General features: G+C 46.2%; 1 protein-coding gene across 1 annotated transcript in view; it reads left to right on the top strand.

Annotated features, from left to right (window-relative positions):
* TUT4 (terminal uridylyl transferase 4) overlaps positions 1-16,072 on the top strand; it is a 47,634-nt gene that overhangs the window by 6,524 nt on the left and 25,038 nt on the right. Inside the window, 6 exon segments of the mRNA XM_038760561.1 lie at positions 1,771-2,414; positions 6,997-7,160; positions 9,626-9,742; positions 12,471-12,648; positions 13,792-13,880; positions 14,951-15,002. Coding sequence (XP_038616489.1) covers positions 1,871-2,414; positions 6,997-7,160; positions 9,626-9,742; positions 12,471-12,648; positions 13,792-13,880; positions 14,951-15,002 — 1,144 coding nt within the window. The 5' untranslated portion in view covers positions 1,771-1,870.

Raw genomic sequence — 16,072 nt, 5'->3', positions numbered from 1 at the left:
CTCAATCAGTCATATTTATTCCGTGCTTTCAGTGTGCAAAGGACTATAGGCTAAGGACTTGGGAGAATAAAGAGCTAATAGGAATGATCCCTGCCCTCAAGTTGTTTACAGTCAGGGATGGTGGCAGGGTGGGGAAGAAGACAGAGACTCAAATAAATCAAAGATAAGAGGCAGTAATAGAATATAAAGTGTATGAGGAAGGTGGGGTGAGTACCCTAGTGACTAGATTGTGTGGAAATACTGAAGTGGCAGTTGCAGGGTAGGGGGGATATAAAGTGGGGGGAGATGAGAGATTAGTCAGGGAGTCCTGATATTTGGCCTCCAGAGTAGGAAAAAAGAACAATTTCAAATGTACCTCATCTTTGCCAGCTGGAGCAGAGTGTTTTTAAAGAAATAAAACTACGGGGTGTGATAATGATAGATGCTGGGCAGTTCTTAGATTTGAAGGAGAAAATTGTGGTCCCAATTCAAGAGAAAACCTTTGCCTGAAATCAAATTGACCTAAAGCCCTGTTCTAGCTCTCCCGATTTGTCTTGTCCCAGATTCCCTCTTTATGGCATTTGGATCTCTGAGGCAAATTGACTCTTCCTCTGACAATATAACCAATCGTGTATGTTGACAGAACAGAATGGGTTCTACCTGGTTGATTTTAACATGCTATTTCTTGTACCGTCAGGGTTTGATTTTACTTGTATTAACTTTGACTTTATTTTACAAAAGGGAAAAATCTGTTAAAAATTGTCCCCCGTATCTAAGAGTGGGTCAGTATTTAAAAAAACAATCAGATGAGCGGGATAAATAGGAAGAGATTGTTAGACATAATAAAATAAGGACTAGTTTAACTATTTAATCAGTCCTAGGTATTTATTGAGTATCTACTCATGGGAAGCACTTTTGCTAAGCACCGGAGAGAGGCAAACAGGATGTGTGTTCCCTGCCCTCGTGGACCTCACCATCTAAAGGGGAAGACCAGGAACGCTGTAAGGGGATGTAAGGATGCACTTGTCCTCTTCCAAAAGTTGGCACTTCCCATAAATTAGGGAGTTTATTAAGCACCGACACTGAGTCAGGCACTGTGCTAAGCAGATCATAACACATGGTACCGGCCTCTCATGGGGCTCACAATCCAGATGGGGAGGACAAATGTAGAGAAGAGATAAATAAGATTGCAGATAATGAGAGAATTTAAAAATTCAAGAAATAAAAGATAAAGGACAAAAACAGATGATCTCAAGCTTAAAAAAAAGCATCTAAACCAGAAGAGTCCAATACGGTTTCCTTCCCGGCATTCTGTCCAAATTCTTACTGGGTTATTATAGTCTTCCAAGTTTTTTGTTTGGGTTTTAATTGTTTAAATACATAATGATGGCATTAATTATTCACTTACTGTGTGCTAGACACTGGAGTAGATACAGAGCTATCGGTTGGGGCACAGGTGAGGAAACCGAGGCCCAGAGTGGTGCCTTGCCCCAGGTCACACAGCAGATGAACAGCGGAGCCGGGACTAGAACCTGGGTCTTCTGACTCCCGATCTAATGTTCTTTCCTCCAGGTCATGCTGTCTCCCCACTGTGATTCCCCTAATTTAGTCTTTAGTACCTCTGACGTGTGGGTGCAAATTTGTAATACTCTTAGTGGGACTGAACTCTTTGGGAGACCCTTGGTGGAGTTTTTCTGAAGTCGTTCAGAATTGAAGTTCTGTTTTCTTTTTTTATCAAATTATGTAATCGTTCCTCTCATGTTAAATGAATGGTGTCTTTTTCGTCAACAGACTGGTTCCTTGCCTCAACTGGATGTAAAGCAACTCAAACCTCTAAGGGTTTGCTTTTCAAGTAGTCTCGAGAGACCAGAAGAAGCTGATCTTCATAATAATGGAAGAGTCCAAGAGCTCTAAAAATGGAAATGGTGAAACAAGAAAGCTTGCCTGTGTTATTTATGAAGAAAGCAAAGCTGTCAGGGTGACAGCCAATCAAAATTCAAAAGGTAGAAGTGATAAATCTGTAAAAGACATTGGGAGAAGCTCTCCAAATGGGAACAGTAGCAAAAAAAATAAGCCAAATGATCTTTGTTCCGAAAGAGCAGAAGTTAAATTATGTAAGGTCGATGTGTCCGATGTACTCACAGACTCTAAAATCTTGGGATCGGCTCTTCAAGATCAAGGCCATAGCAAAGTTAGAAAGACACCCAACCCACCGGTGGTAGGAGAAAACATGCAACCACTGAAAGCAGAGCAGACTGGAGAAATCTTCCCAAGTTCCCCTACTCCCGGGACTAGTGTGTGTAAGGAAACCTTACCCACAGGGAAATCAACTTTGGAAAATGTACCAGGACCTCACAAGTTGAAAACAAACACCGATAACTCTGGCAATTCCAGTAACAGTGTTTCAGGATCAGAAGACCAATCTGATGAACTGAGTAAGTATGAAGTGTGCCCTGAGTCCGCTGTATCGGGAGGGAGAAATTCCAATGTGAACGTTCACTGAAATGCTCCCCGCATTTCTTCTCAAAACCGTCATTTGTAAGACAGAGGGCTATAAATAAACAATTGGGTCCATATAGATGTACAATATACATTTCTCTCCTCTGTAGGACAGTGACCTGTATTTTCTCCAAGTGTTAACAGAAGCCATCTTTTTTCTTTGTTTGTATCCATTTTAGATGTCCTTGGGCAAGTCACTTGACTTCTCTATGCCTCAGTTACCTCATCTGTAAAATGGGGATTAAGACTGTGAGCCCCATGTGGGACAGGGACTGTGTCTGACCTGATTGCCTTGTGTCTACACCAGCACTTAGAACACTGCTTGTCTCATAATAAGCGCTTAACAAATACCACAGTTATTATTATTATGACCTCAGTAATGTGATTGTCCAGCCCCAAGAGATATATTTCAGAAACACAACTCCCATCCACATTAAACTGGTTATATATTATGATCACGTATAAACGGGACTTACCGTGAATGGCTCAAAACGCTGTTGCTGTATTTGATCATCGTAGTTTCACTCAGTGCTCCTGTGAGCTCAAGACCTAAAGTTTGGGAGCAGGGGGAGGGAAGAAGGAAGCATAGTCCGGCTGTACCTCATTCCTCCTGATGGCTTATTGACCATGGCTCCTGGGTATCCTGTGACCGGCTGCTTCGGAGTCTTTTACAATCCAGCTCTCTCCGGGAACCCTCACTGAAATGCTGTAAAAAAAAAAAAAAGATCACAGTAAACCTTGTGTGGTGAATGGCAAGTGGAATAAAGACTGCTTTGGGTTGCTAAATAATAATAATTATGGTTTTAAGCACCTACTATGTGCTGAACACTGCGGTGTACACAGGATCATTAGAGCAGAATCAGTCTCCCTTACAAGACTCACAATCTAAGAGTTCCCAACCCCTTGGAAGACTCAGGTTGCCCTAGTGGAAACAGCACAGGCCTGAGTGTCAGAGGATGTGGGTTCTAATCCCTGCTCTGCCACTTACCTGCAGTGTGACCTTGGGCCAGTCACTTAGTCTCTTGGGGCCTCAGTTTCCTCATCTGGAAAAAGGAGATTCAATACCAATCCCCTTTCTCCCCTAGACTGTGAGCCCCATATGGGACAGGGACTGTGACCGACTTGATTACCTGGTATCTGTCCACCACGGTGCTTGGCACAGAGTAAGCAGTTGAGGAAATACTATTGTAATTATTATTATCGATAATTATAATAACAACAGCTGAGGGAACTGAGACCCAGAAAGGCCAAGTGACTCGTCCAAGGCCACACAACAGGCCAGAGGCAGAGCTAGGACGCGAATCCTAGTGTCCCGACTCTTTGTTCTTTGATCTTTTGGCTAGGCCAAAGAGCCTAACCCCGGCTCCGCCGCTTGTCTCCTGTGTGACCTTGGGCAAGTCACTTCACTTCTCTGTGCCTCAGTCACCTCATCTGTAAAATGGGAATTAAGATTGTGAGCCACGAGTGAGACAGAAACTGTGTCCACCCTGATTAGGTTGTATTTACCCCAGTGCTTAGAACAGTGCTTGACACATATTAATCACTTAACAAATACCATCATTATTATTATTTAGTCCATGCTGCCTCCCAGTGGAAATAGCCCCTCTTACCCATATAAATATATAGACACACCTCTTTTGAAGGGAATTTGGGTTATTTCAGACTGGCCCACCTACAAGCGAGAGGGTGTCGAGTAGGTTGGTCTCTACTCCATCCATCTGAAGTAAGCATTACTTGCCAACAATAGGATTATGAATACCTGTTGCCCTGAGATATGTTCTTAATTCTCAGCACCTGAGGCAGCACAGATACCTAGCATTTCTTGATGATACTTCATATTGTTTTCTCCAGTACATCGCCTCCCCCCCGCCCACCCTCCAGTTCTCCCTAGCCCTTTCGGTTGTGTCAGTAAAATACGTTTGAGATGCTTCTGTCAGTTGTGGTATCTTTATTTGTGCCCGTCCTGCCTCCCCTTTAGATGACAAGCCCTCAGAGCTTGGAGCTGGGTCTCCTTTTCTGTATTTCTACTAACCTTTTTCCACCTGACAAGAGTGCTTTCCACCCAGGGTCTGCTCAGTAAGCACTCTTAGCCACCCGCTCCGTGGTACCAGTCGGGTGGGGATGGTGGATGAAGATTTGGGCACCTGCCTTCCTCCTCAGATCGAGGTCCGTTGCTGGACCTAAGGCAGTTATGCACAAATACCCATCTTCTCCCTGCACCCCATCCCCAAAGTTCCCTCTGGCCCCACTTTCCGAGCCCCGCCAGTTCCTCGCTGGCACCTCTCTTTTGATGGGAAACAACTGCTCGGGGCTCTTTTCTTCTGTCCGTGCAGAGCTGGGCAGGGTTGCCCCGCTCCCTCACTGCCAACCAGTGGTGTTCACTGAGAACAGTAATGAACGGCGTTAGCTGCAGTGGGCCGAAACCGAAGAGCAAGACACGTGGCTTTCCCTGGATGATCTTTCAGAACAACCCACAAACTCGTCAGCAGGGATCGGGAAACCTTTAGCCCCTTATTACGTTCCCATAAATTTCAGTCCACCATCATCATCATAATAATTGTGGTATTTGCTTAGTGCTTATTATGTGCCAGGCACTTCACTAAGCACTGGGGTAGATACAAGGACAACCAGGTCAGACATAGCCCCTTTCTCATATGGGCTCCAAGGCTAAGCAGGAGAAAGAACAGGTATTGAATCCCCTTTTGCAGATGAGGAAGTGAGGCATGGAGATGTTAAGTGACTTGCCTGTGGTCACACGGCAAGCGAGCGGCAGAGTCGGGATTCAAACCCAGACCCTTTCTCTTTCTACCAGGCCACATTACTTCTTGGAGGTATGGGATCCATTGATTCCCCACGATTCTAGACTGATGATCCTTAAAGGAAACTTGACTATTTCTAGCTCAATATTTGAGAGGGTTGATCTTTTAAAAATTAGGCTAGCCCTCAAAAACTTGCCAAAACACTTGAAACTGTCACTCCCTCAAACCTTCATTCTCCACAACCACTGTCTGTCTCTGTCTCTCGCTCTGTCTCTCCGTCCCTCCCCTATTCTGGCGCAAAGAAATCGCCATGTGCCTGTTCTTAAAACCGATTTGAGGAGGGAAAGAGGTAGTCAAGATTCCAGCAGCTTGGTGGTGAATGGCTCTCCCCCCCTGCCCCACCACACCCAGACCAATCATTATCAACTATTTAGCACCCACCTTATGCAGAGCACTGGGAATTTCTAAAGAAATGAGGACTTTACAATCTAAGGAGTGGGACATTAAGTCTATAGAGACTTTTCAAAGTTTCAAGATGCTTTCAGCAATAAAACAAGAAGAAGGAATAAGGATCTGCCAGGGATTCTCAGGGGACCGCCGGAAATCCTTTCCCCAGCCACACTGTTCCAGAAGATGAGAAAGGTGGGCTCCTTGCCCGGGCTCTGCTTTGGCCTGGAGAAGGTAGTGAGGGTTAGGGCATTGGCAGGGACAGGGACAGAGTGGGAACATTTCCATTTAGACAGAAGCAGAATCGAATCCAGCCAAATAAAGGTCCGGACAATTTGAAGCGAGCTCCTTGCAGCTCCCATTATCGCCTCATCTCTGGTCTTTCCCTCCCCTGTTATCAGCTATTTTTCACTACACAAACCCACCAGCAACCCTCCCCGAGAAGCAAAACCTGAAAACTTCTCACAATGTAGTGTAAACGAGGTCCATCCTGTCCATAGTTTCTCTTTAGTCCGATTTTGAGCAGTGCCTTGGCGCAGCTCTTTGAGAAATACTTGTACTTCCCAGGTGCTTTGTACTTCCCAAGCGCTTAGTACAGTGCTCTGCACACGGCGCTCAATAAATACGACTGAATGAAATGGCCACTCCATAAAAACTTCCTATGGCCATTTCCTGCCTCATCTCCTGGGAAACCTGCACCCTCTCCCTGGGGAGGATGTGGGACTAACACAAGCCCAACCTCGGTGGTCCAAAATAAGCTGTGTCATAGATGGTTCCCGGGAGCCCTGTCCTCCATTAGTTTCGAAGCTTCGTGGAGGCAGAAGCTCTGATCTTGTGCTTCCAACGTAAATCCTGCACCCTGCCTTAGAAGAGTGTTTGTGCCCGGGAGATGCTCAGGAAATTTTGGTGTGGGTGACTTAGCAATCCAGACCGTCCAAGCACAGGTAGTCATGTTACCCGGCTCATCGTCCATCTACCTCCTTTTAACTGGTGGACAGATCTCTCACTGCAAACCCATGTAATTCTCAGGCAACTTGCCCTCGCTCACGGCTGGCTAGCTCACCTTGGCACAAAGACCCCAGTAAAGAGGTGACTTGAGGGGTAGGCGCAGTAAGGCAGTATTGGCCTAGTGCAGAACAATCACAGTGACTAGTGTGCGCTTTGGCCACAGGAAAGGAGTTGGGGCCAAGGATCATCACACGGGGCTGCAGCTTCAGGCCCCCAAGTTCCTTTGTTGCGATACCCTGGATGTTTCCTCTCACCCTCGCTCCTGACACCCCCAAATCCCTAAATCCTTGGCTGTTTTCTCCAGGTAAAGTAAAGAGTGCCGAACCACCTAAAGAACACCTTTCGGAGATTGATTATTTAGAAAATGCCACTGTGATTGATGAATCCGCCCTGACCGCTGAGCAGCAGCTAGGCCTGAAACAAGCTGAGGAACGCCTGGAAAGAGATTACATCTTCAGACTAGAAAAAGTAAATGATGCTCTATTATGGTTGGGAGGGAAATGGGTGTATTTTGGGACCCTTATTTCTGAAGCTCTCTTCCTTCTTTTCCTCCTCCCATTCTCAAGGCACGCACAATAGCCATCTCCTCCTTCTTGACCTGTTTCAGAGTTGTGGATTAGTGACCAAACTCCGTTAAACTAAACGCTTAAAGTTTAAAGGCAGTCCCTTGGCCCCGCAGTCATGAAAGAGATTTGTCCAGCCATGTTTTCGAGTCATTGCTTGACAACGAGGGCACTTCTGTGCCCTCAGTTCAATCAATCAATCAATCAGTGGTATTTATTGAGCGCTTAACATGTGCAGAGCACTGTACTGAGTGCTTGGTAAAGCACAGTACAACAGAGTTGGTGGACGCCATCCCTGCCCACAAGGAGTTTACAGATAAATTCAGATAAGTGGTCTTGGGATGATTCTTCCACCTCCCTCAGTTCTGTCAATCAATCAGCAATCAGTGGTATTTTTGAGCACCTACTGTGTGCAGAACAGTAAAAGAAAACCTTCCTTGTGTTTGGCTTAAGTCCCCCGTTTCGCACCTTAGGCCAAGTATGCAGAAAGTCTTCCTAGGACTATCAACCAACAAACGGAGGGTGGGAGAGGGCAGTGCAGCTTCCTAGTAGTTAGCAGATCCTTAAAGGCAGAGACAGCAATCAGGGGGTGGAGTCTAGGAAGGGCCAACAGAGGTCATATTTAAAGGAGGAGTGGGAAAGGAGAGCATTTCTGGGCAGACCTGGCCCAAAGCGGGAGACTACGTGCCGTGGCACTAGCATAGCAGCCAGACCAAAAAAAGGTAAGAATCTGGGGCAAGGAAAGGGGAATGGAGCAAAGGTCTTCTGAGGGAAGAAAGCAAGAAGGAATGAGGAGTAACTGGGCTCATCCCATTTGGCGGTAGAGGCCTAGAGTTGGGCGTCTCACCACATCCTGCTCTTTCTGGCCCTTGGCCGGCGTTAGTTGCCCTTCCTCATAGAGCCCGGCATGAGCTGAGACCCTGGGAAGACCCAGGAGAGTCAGTTTTAAGCCTGATCGGGCTCGTCCACGCTTTTGGGTGGATGTGGCCACAGATGTCCAATAAAATGTTACTGTGGCCCCAAGAATGGTCAAGGAACTTGTCTTACTGCATGTCTGTCACCCAGACACAGAGCCTCGGCTCCGGCGCTTGTTGGAGAGAGGCGGCCTGAAATGGGGGTAGCGTTGGGTGAGGGAGGGGAAGGGGTGCCACACTCCCAGGCCTGCCAAAATTCCCCTTGCCATTCTTAGGCCCGGGGTTGGGTTTGGACCATGCACAGAGTTAATTCCTGAACCTCTTCCGGGCCCCAGACCCTGACAGTCAGGCCCCAGCCGCGGAAGGAACCAAGAAAAACCGGGTTCATTTTATTTGGGACTTAGGTGAAACTGGTCCTCTTCACTAGAAAAAGAATGAGAATTCTTTACGTAAAGAAAAAAACTAGATGGGTTCCATTTACTTACGTTATTGTCTATACTAGAATTTGCAAGCTCATCACCATTATCTAACATAGTCCAGCTCCCCCTGACAAGCTTTTTTTCCCTGAGCGTCTTCCCTCCAAATTCCGCCTCCTCCCTCGGTTGTCGGGGAATACTGTTCTGAACAGCGGCTCACCCATTTTATCACTCACCCTTGCCAAGGTCAGACCCGATGGGCAGGGTCTTCATCGCTGTCCTCCTCAGTCTTGTTTTGGACAGTTCCCTTCTCAGAGGGCTCCACACTGGCTCCCAGTTTCGTGGTGATTTTTGCCTTTTTTTCAATCCAGGGTCTAAACAGAAAGTAAGTGGCCAGTTAGTAAAGAGGGGGGAAAAAAACCTCCCGTAGTTATCAGGGAAGTTCCTATCCATTTTTTCCTACTAATTTGTACTTTCATCATCACAAATAAGAGTTATCAAATGTAAACGTAATTATTTTTATGCATTGTTATATACGCCACTAGTCAACTGTATTGATTGAGCAGTTACTGTATGCAGAGTACTGTACTAAGCACATGGGAGAGTGTAACAATAAACAAGCACATTCCCTGCCAACGATGAGCTTACAGTCTAGAGGGGGAGATGGCCATTAATATAAACAAATAAATTACAGGTCACATTTAGTGCAGGCTTAAGGTTGGGTGGGGTTTTCTGGTTTTTGGGTGGGTTTTTTTGGACCATCTCCAAGCTTCTGAAACCTGACTCTGTGCGAACGAAGCCCATGGAGTCCTTGGCCCCACCAGTCCCAGGAGCCTTGGGTCTTAGCAGGGAAGGGTTCACCAAGTGAGGTGCGAGATAATGTGCTCCGTGCAGTGGCAGGGGCATTCTGCTTCCCCGAGATCGCCGTTCAACTTGGGTCCATCCTTGTCGTGGACTCGCGAGATGGTACGTCCCCTTCTCTTGGGCTCCTGAAAAATTGGATCGCATTTCTTGGGTTATGTTTTAACTTGTTTCTTCAGCGTTCCCCAGAATACACCAACTGCCGGTATCTATGCAAACTCTGCTTAGTTCACATTGAAAACATCCAGGGCGCTCACAAGCATATAAAGGAGAAACGGCACAAGAAAAATATCATGGTAAGTTTGATTTTTCCATGGCGGTTCCAAAAGCAGATACCGTATTCACGTTTTTTTTAAATCAAGGACACAAATGATGTTTTTTTTGTCCTGTAAAAATAATGGGATAGCTATGGTTCTACCAAGCGGGCAAGGCTGCCCTTGGGCGGGATTGAGCAGAGGCAAAAATGAAAGTCGTAGTCTCAGCGCAGCCTATTCAACAGAGAGAGCTGCCTGCACGCAGCAAGAGCAAAATAAATACCATTGATTGATTGCACACCGGGACCAATGAGCCACGACCCTGCTTCCGAAGGGGGAGATGTCGTGGTGGGAACTGTCTCTATATGTTGCCAATTTGTACTTCCCAAGCGCTTAGTACAGTGCTCTGCACACAGTAAGTGCTCAATAAATACGATTGATGATGATGATCACAAATTGGGGCGGGGAAATTTGCCACCACCGCTGGAGGAGAGTCCTGATGGGAAGCACCGGGCTGCGTTCTTTTCCCGTCAAATGTCTCAACTCCAAACAAAAAACTAAAAGCACGCGTAAAATAAAAATTTGTGGTTGACATTAGTCCGGTCCTCACTCTCTCAGTTGTAAGTCAGGTCACCGGACTCCCTCGGGGTCCGATCAGTTGAAGCTCACCAAGGAAACTGAGTGATTGCTGTTCCTTTCTGCTGCCTTTTTCTGCATTTATTGGAACTGCAAAATACATACTAGAAAGTACAAACTAAGACGCAACTGGTAATCGCAGTAGTTTTTCGGATAACAATAACACTGCTCTGAACCCCAGTATGTTTTCATGCTTCGATTTTGAAAACTTTATCCCTCACTCCAGGCAGGGGAGTAACAGGCTTTCACTTCTTTGAGGGATGGTCTTCACAGATTAAATGAAAGCACGATGCACATAATGTGGCCGGGACTGTGGATCCCACATTGGCCTTTTTAATAATAATGATAATAATGGCATTTGTTAAGTGCTTACTATGTGCAAAGCACTGTTCTAAGCGCTGGGGGGATACAAGGTGATCAGGTTGTCCCACGTGGGGCTCACGGTCTTAAACCCCATTTTACAGATGAGGGAACTGAGGCTGGGAGAAGTTAAGTGACTTGCCCAAGGTCGCACAGCAGACATGCGGCAGAGCCGGAATTCGAGCCCATGACCCCTGACTCCAAAGCCCGTGCTCTTTCCACTGAGCCATGTTGCCTCTCAGTCTCACCTGCACCCATGGGTGAAACTTGTATCTACCCCGGTGCTTAGAACAGTACTTGACACATAGTAAATGCTTAACAAATCAATCAATCAATTGTATTTATTGAGCACTTACTGTGTGCAGAGCACTGTACTAAGCGCTTGGGAAGTACATGTTGGCAACATATAGAGACAGTCCCTACCCAACAGTGGGCTCACAGTCTAAAAGGGGGAGACAGAGAACAAAACCAAACATACTAACAAAATAAAATAAATAGAATAGGTATGTACAAGTAAAATAGAGTAATAAATATGTACAAACATATATACATATATACAGGTGCTGTGGGGAAGGGAAGGAGATAAGACGGGGGGATGGAGAGGGGGAGAGGAAGGAAGGGGCTCAGTCTGGGAAGGCCTCCTAGAGGAGGTGAGCTCTCAGTAGGGCCTTTAAGAAAAAAAAAATCAGTCAGGTATGAAGAACTCTGTTAACAAGGTGTCGATGTAGCGCCCGTAAACTCCTTGTGGGCAGGGGATCATCTCTACCTACTCTTGTATTGTCCTCTCCCAAGCTCTTAGTACAGTAGTCCGCACACGATAAGTGCTCACTAAATGCCGTTGGTTGATTGATTGATTGGGTTTTCCCCAGAGGGAACACGTTCACTAATTCTGTTGCATTGTACTCTCCACATGATACGCGCTCCATAAATACCATCGATTGGTATTTATGGTATTTTGGAAAGGCTTGGTATTTTTGGTATATTTTTGGTATATTTTTTGGTACATTTTTGGTCTATTTTTGATCTATTTTTTGGTCTATTTTCGGTATATTTGGTATTTTAGAAAGGCTTCCTTCTGGCCTCCGAACACCAGAGGGAGCAGTTTCCCCCGATCGGGTCTGCCGGAAGTGGGAAGGTGGGGTGGCTTGGGGGAGTGGATTGGGAAAGTGGATTGGGAAAGTGGCCTGTTCCCAGGTGGGAATGGCAGCCCTTGAGGATTCCAGCCCAAGGCTCCATCAGGTGGCTCCTCCGGCTTCTTGAAATGGGAGACGGAACCAGCTTCCAGTCGGTCCTCGAGGGTCTTCTCGTTTGAAGGATCTGCCCAGGAAGCGTCTTGGGGCCTCCATCCCTCGACCGCCAATCGGGCTTGTCCAACCAGGCCCGGAGCCTCCGCATCTTGCGTTGGCCTGTTCTGGGTGGTGCGGGCGGCTGGGCCGTGTGCCTCAGGTCCTTCTGTGGACCCTGAAGTTCCCCGTTCAGTTCCCCCTTTTAGACTGTGAGCCCACTGTTGGGTAGGGACTGTCTCTATATGTTGCCAATTTGTACTTCCCAAGCGCTTAGTACAGTGCTCTGCACATAGTAAGCGCTCAATAAATACGATTGATGATGATCTTGAAGTCGCTGCCGTGAGACAGTCCGTGGGCTCTTTCGTTCCGATTCTGTCGAGCCAAGCGCAGATTTAAAAAATGCCCGCCCATTGCTGTCTCCCGGTGAGGTGGTGTGGACGGTGGTTAGTTGCAGGTTTTAAAATTGGATTTTCCTCTTTCTCGTGTAGGAAAAACAGGAAGAAAATGAGCTGCGGGCCTTACCACCCCCTTCCCCGGCCCAGGTGGCCGCTTTGAGCTTTACACTTATCGAAGCAGCGAAAGAACAAGGAATATCAGATGACGACTTCAGGGTCCGAGAGGAAATCGTAAACGAGATGGAGAAGATCGTCCGACGGTCTTTACCCGGTATAAACTCACGGCCTCGCTTCTTTTTTGAAAACACGTGGCTCGGATACACAGTCTTTGGGGCTTGTGAGTCAGTGTGGAGCTCCTTGGGGATACAGATGGGGTCCCACTCTCTTCAACCGGAATCATTTCTCGGTACTGGGATCCGGGAGAGGAGGAGATTGTGGTGGATGGGGAGAGAAACAGAGCAGGCAGATGTGTGTATCTTGTACTCTCCCAGTCGCTTAGTACAGTGCTCTGCACATAGTAAGTACTCACTAATCACAACTGATTGACTGATTGATTGACTAGTTTTCAAAGGGCACCATTAGCCTACATTGGTTGGGTTCAGTAGCAGTAACAGTAGCGTCTATTGAGCACGTACTGGGAGCAAGAACACTGCAGGCTGATACTAGAGAGCATGAGTGACAAACCACCAGCACAAGAATCACATCTTTGTGCAGGTTCTCAGTCTGAGGCATCAGGACCAAAGTTTGGAAAGAAGGAGGGAGGCGGGAGTAGAAAAGGAGAGGAATAATAGTAAAGGCATTTTTTTGAGTGCCGACTGAACTAAGCACTAAGGAAAGAACAGCAGGAGCAAAAGCAGCGTGGCTCAGTGGAAAGAGCCCGGGCTTTGGAGTCAGAGGTCATGGGTTCGAATCCCAGCTCTGCAAATTGTCAGCTGTGTGACTTTGGGCAAGTCCCTTAACTTCTCTGTGCCTCAGTTTCTTCATCTGTAAAATGGGGGTGAAGACTGTGAGCCCCCTGTGGGACAACCTGATCATCTTGTAACCTCCCCAGCGCTTAGAACAGTGCTTTGCACATAGTAAGCGCTTAACAAATGCCATTATTATTATTATTATTATTATTATTTTATTATTAAAAGGGCTGCCAGTGGAGTGGGGGTGATATGAAGAACAAGAATCAGAGAGTGTATAGAATAAATATGCCAGGGCGTTATACATCAGAATAAATCACTGCATCTGCAACTGAATATATGCATATGCAGAACTGCTGGGGAAGGGTAAAAATACTTAAGTGCTGCGGGGGTTGGGGGTGGTTAGAGTGTTGGGAATGAATGGAAGAGGCTCTCTGGAGGAGGTGGGCTTTGAAGGCGGAGAGGGTTGAGGTTGGGAGGATTTAATGCCTTTCTCGCTTTTTCAGACTGTTCCCTGAGGATGTATGGCTCCTCTCTGACAAAGTTCGCTTTTCAAAACAGTGACGTTAATATAGACGTCAAATTTCCCTCCAAGGTAAGTAGGCAGCACCCTGCCTGCATCTTTTTCACTAAAAAGTGCATTTTCATAGTATTCTGTAAAAGCCAACCGTTGCCTCCAAAATAACAACTGAGATCTTTCCGAAATGAGTAGGTATGCAATGCCTCTCGAGTGAGTTCATTTCTGGTTCCATAAAATCCACTCTGTGTATGATTTTATGGGTTAAGGACAGACAGTAAATATTCAGCACCAACAAAGGACTCAAGCTAGTTGGCAGAACAGATATGGGCTGCTCAGAGCAAGGGTTATTTCATTCAGGGACTGCGGGAATGGAACAGGTGCAGCTTGGGGGAGTGGTGTCCAGCGCCACGTGGCACTGGACCAACTCCACAAAGTTGGTTTTTGAGTACGAATTCCCCCAAGAAGGGGCCACACCAAAACATCATCTTGGCCGCTGAGGTTTGCCATTCTTTCTTTTCCCTTTCCTCTGTCTGTCCACCCGTTCAGCTCTTCCTGAGTGATGATCTGCCAGGAGTCTGTTGAACAGGCTTATTTGGACCTGAAATTTGCGTTCTAATCTTGGCTCTGCCATTTGTCTGCTGTGTGACCTTGAGCAAGACATTTAACTTTTCTGTGCCTCAGTCACCTCATCTGTAAAATGGGGATTAAGACTGCGAGGGACTACGTCCAACCTCATTATCTTGCATCTACCCCAGCACTTAGAACAGTGCCTGGCACATAGTAAATGTTTTGGGCTTTTTTAAACCATTTAAAAACAAAAAAGGACATCAGGCTGCAGCTTATCCTTCTGGGAATGAGGCTACAGATAGAAAAGTACAAATAATAATGATACTAATAATGTTGGTTTTTGTTAAGCGCTTTACTGTGTGCCAAGCACAGTACTAAGCACTGGGTAGATCATCAGATTGAACACAGTCCCTGCCTCATGGGGTAAGGAAGAGGGAAAACTGACATGGGTTTCAAAATTCAAAACATTGATGAAGGGGATTTTATAAATGCTAGTTTTTTGACTTGAGTAAAGCTTACTGTGATGTTCTCCTCTTTAATTTTGTGAACCCTAATCCCATTCTGTCATTTTTTTTTAGATGAGTCATCCAGATGTTCTGATACAGGTGCTTGACATCCTAAAACACAGTGGTGAGTTTTTTCAATTTTCACTTTCAAAGGAAGCAGCACCTTTAAATGGGCCTTAGATTAGGAGGGGCAGGGGGGCGGTTCTTGAGGTGCCAGTTTTCTTCCCAGAGCGGGGGAATCGATTTGGGGGAGTAGCGGCCGGCTAGGCAGCTCTCAGATACCATCCTTGTTTGGGTGGTTGACTGACAAACTTTCCAGCCAGAGAAAATGGCAAGTGGTAATTGTGAAGGAGATTGAACGAAGGAGATTTTCAAAAGGGCTGGTCGTATAGGGAATAAAAGCTTCCCAATTTGTAGAATTCAATTTACCCATCTTTAGGGGAAAAAAAACCCCAAGCATAGTTAAAGTACAGAAAATACCTTTAACTAAAACTGTTAAAGCCATAGGCACCTAACACAAGAGGTCCTCCAGAGGACTCTGCCTCTGACTTGCTCTTGATTGCAGAAAGATAGTGGAAATACAAAAAAAAAAAAAAAAATCGGCTCTAAAATGAGCCCTGTGCCTAAGAGTGATTGTAAGGCACACTGAGGATCATTGTGGAAAAGTATTTTCAGTTCATGTTTACCAGGGTGGCTGCTTGCATTTTTCAACAACAGTAATAATAATAGAAGTATATTTGTTAAGTGCTTATTATGTGCCAGGCACTGTACTAAGCCCTGGGGTGGATATAAGCTAATCAGGTTGGACACGGTCCATGACCTACAGGGGAGGGAAAACAGGTATTTAATCCCCATTTTACACATGAGGAAACCGAGGCCCAGAGAAGTTAAGTTGAGTTGCCCAAGGTCACACAGCAGTCTAGTGGCGGAGCCAAGATTAATGATAGTAATAATAATAATGACGGCATTTATTAAGCGCTTACTACGTACAAAGCACTGTTCTAAGCACTGGGGAGGTTACAAGGTGATCAAGGTGTCCCACGGGGGGGCTCACAGTCTTAATCCCCATTTTACAGATGAGGGAACTGAGGCCCAGAGAAATGAAGTGACTTGTCCAAAGTCACACAGCTGACAATTGGCAGAGCCGGGGATTTGAACCCATGACCTCTGACTCCAAAGCCCGGGCTCTTTCTA

Source organism: Tachyglossus aculeatus, chromosome 18 (assembly GCF_015852505.1).
Source record: "Tachyglossus aculeatus isolate mTacAcu1 chromosome 18, mTacAcu1.pri, whole genome shotgun sequence".
Taxonomy (NCBI): Eukaryota; Metazoa; Chordata; class Mammalia; order Monotremata; family Tachyglossidae; genus Tachyglossus; species Tachyglossus aculeatus.
This window is presented reverse-complemented; position numbering and strand designations above follow the sequence as displayed.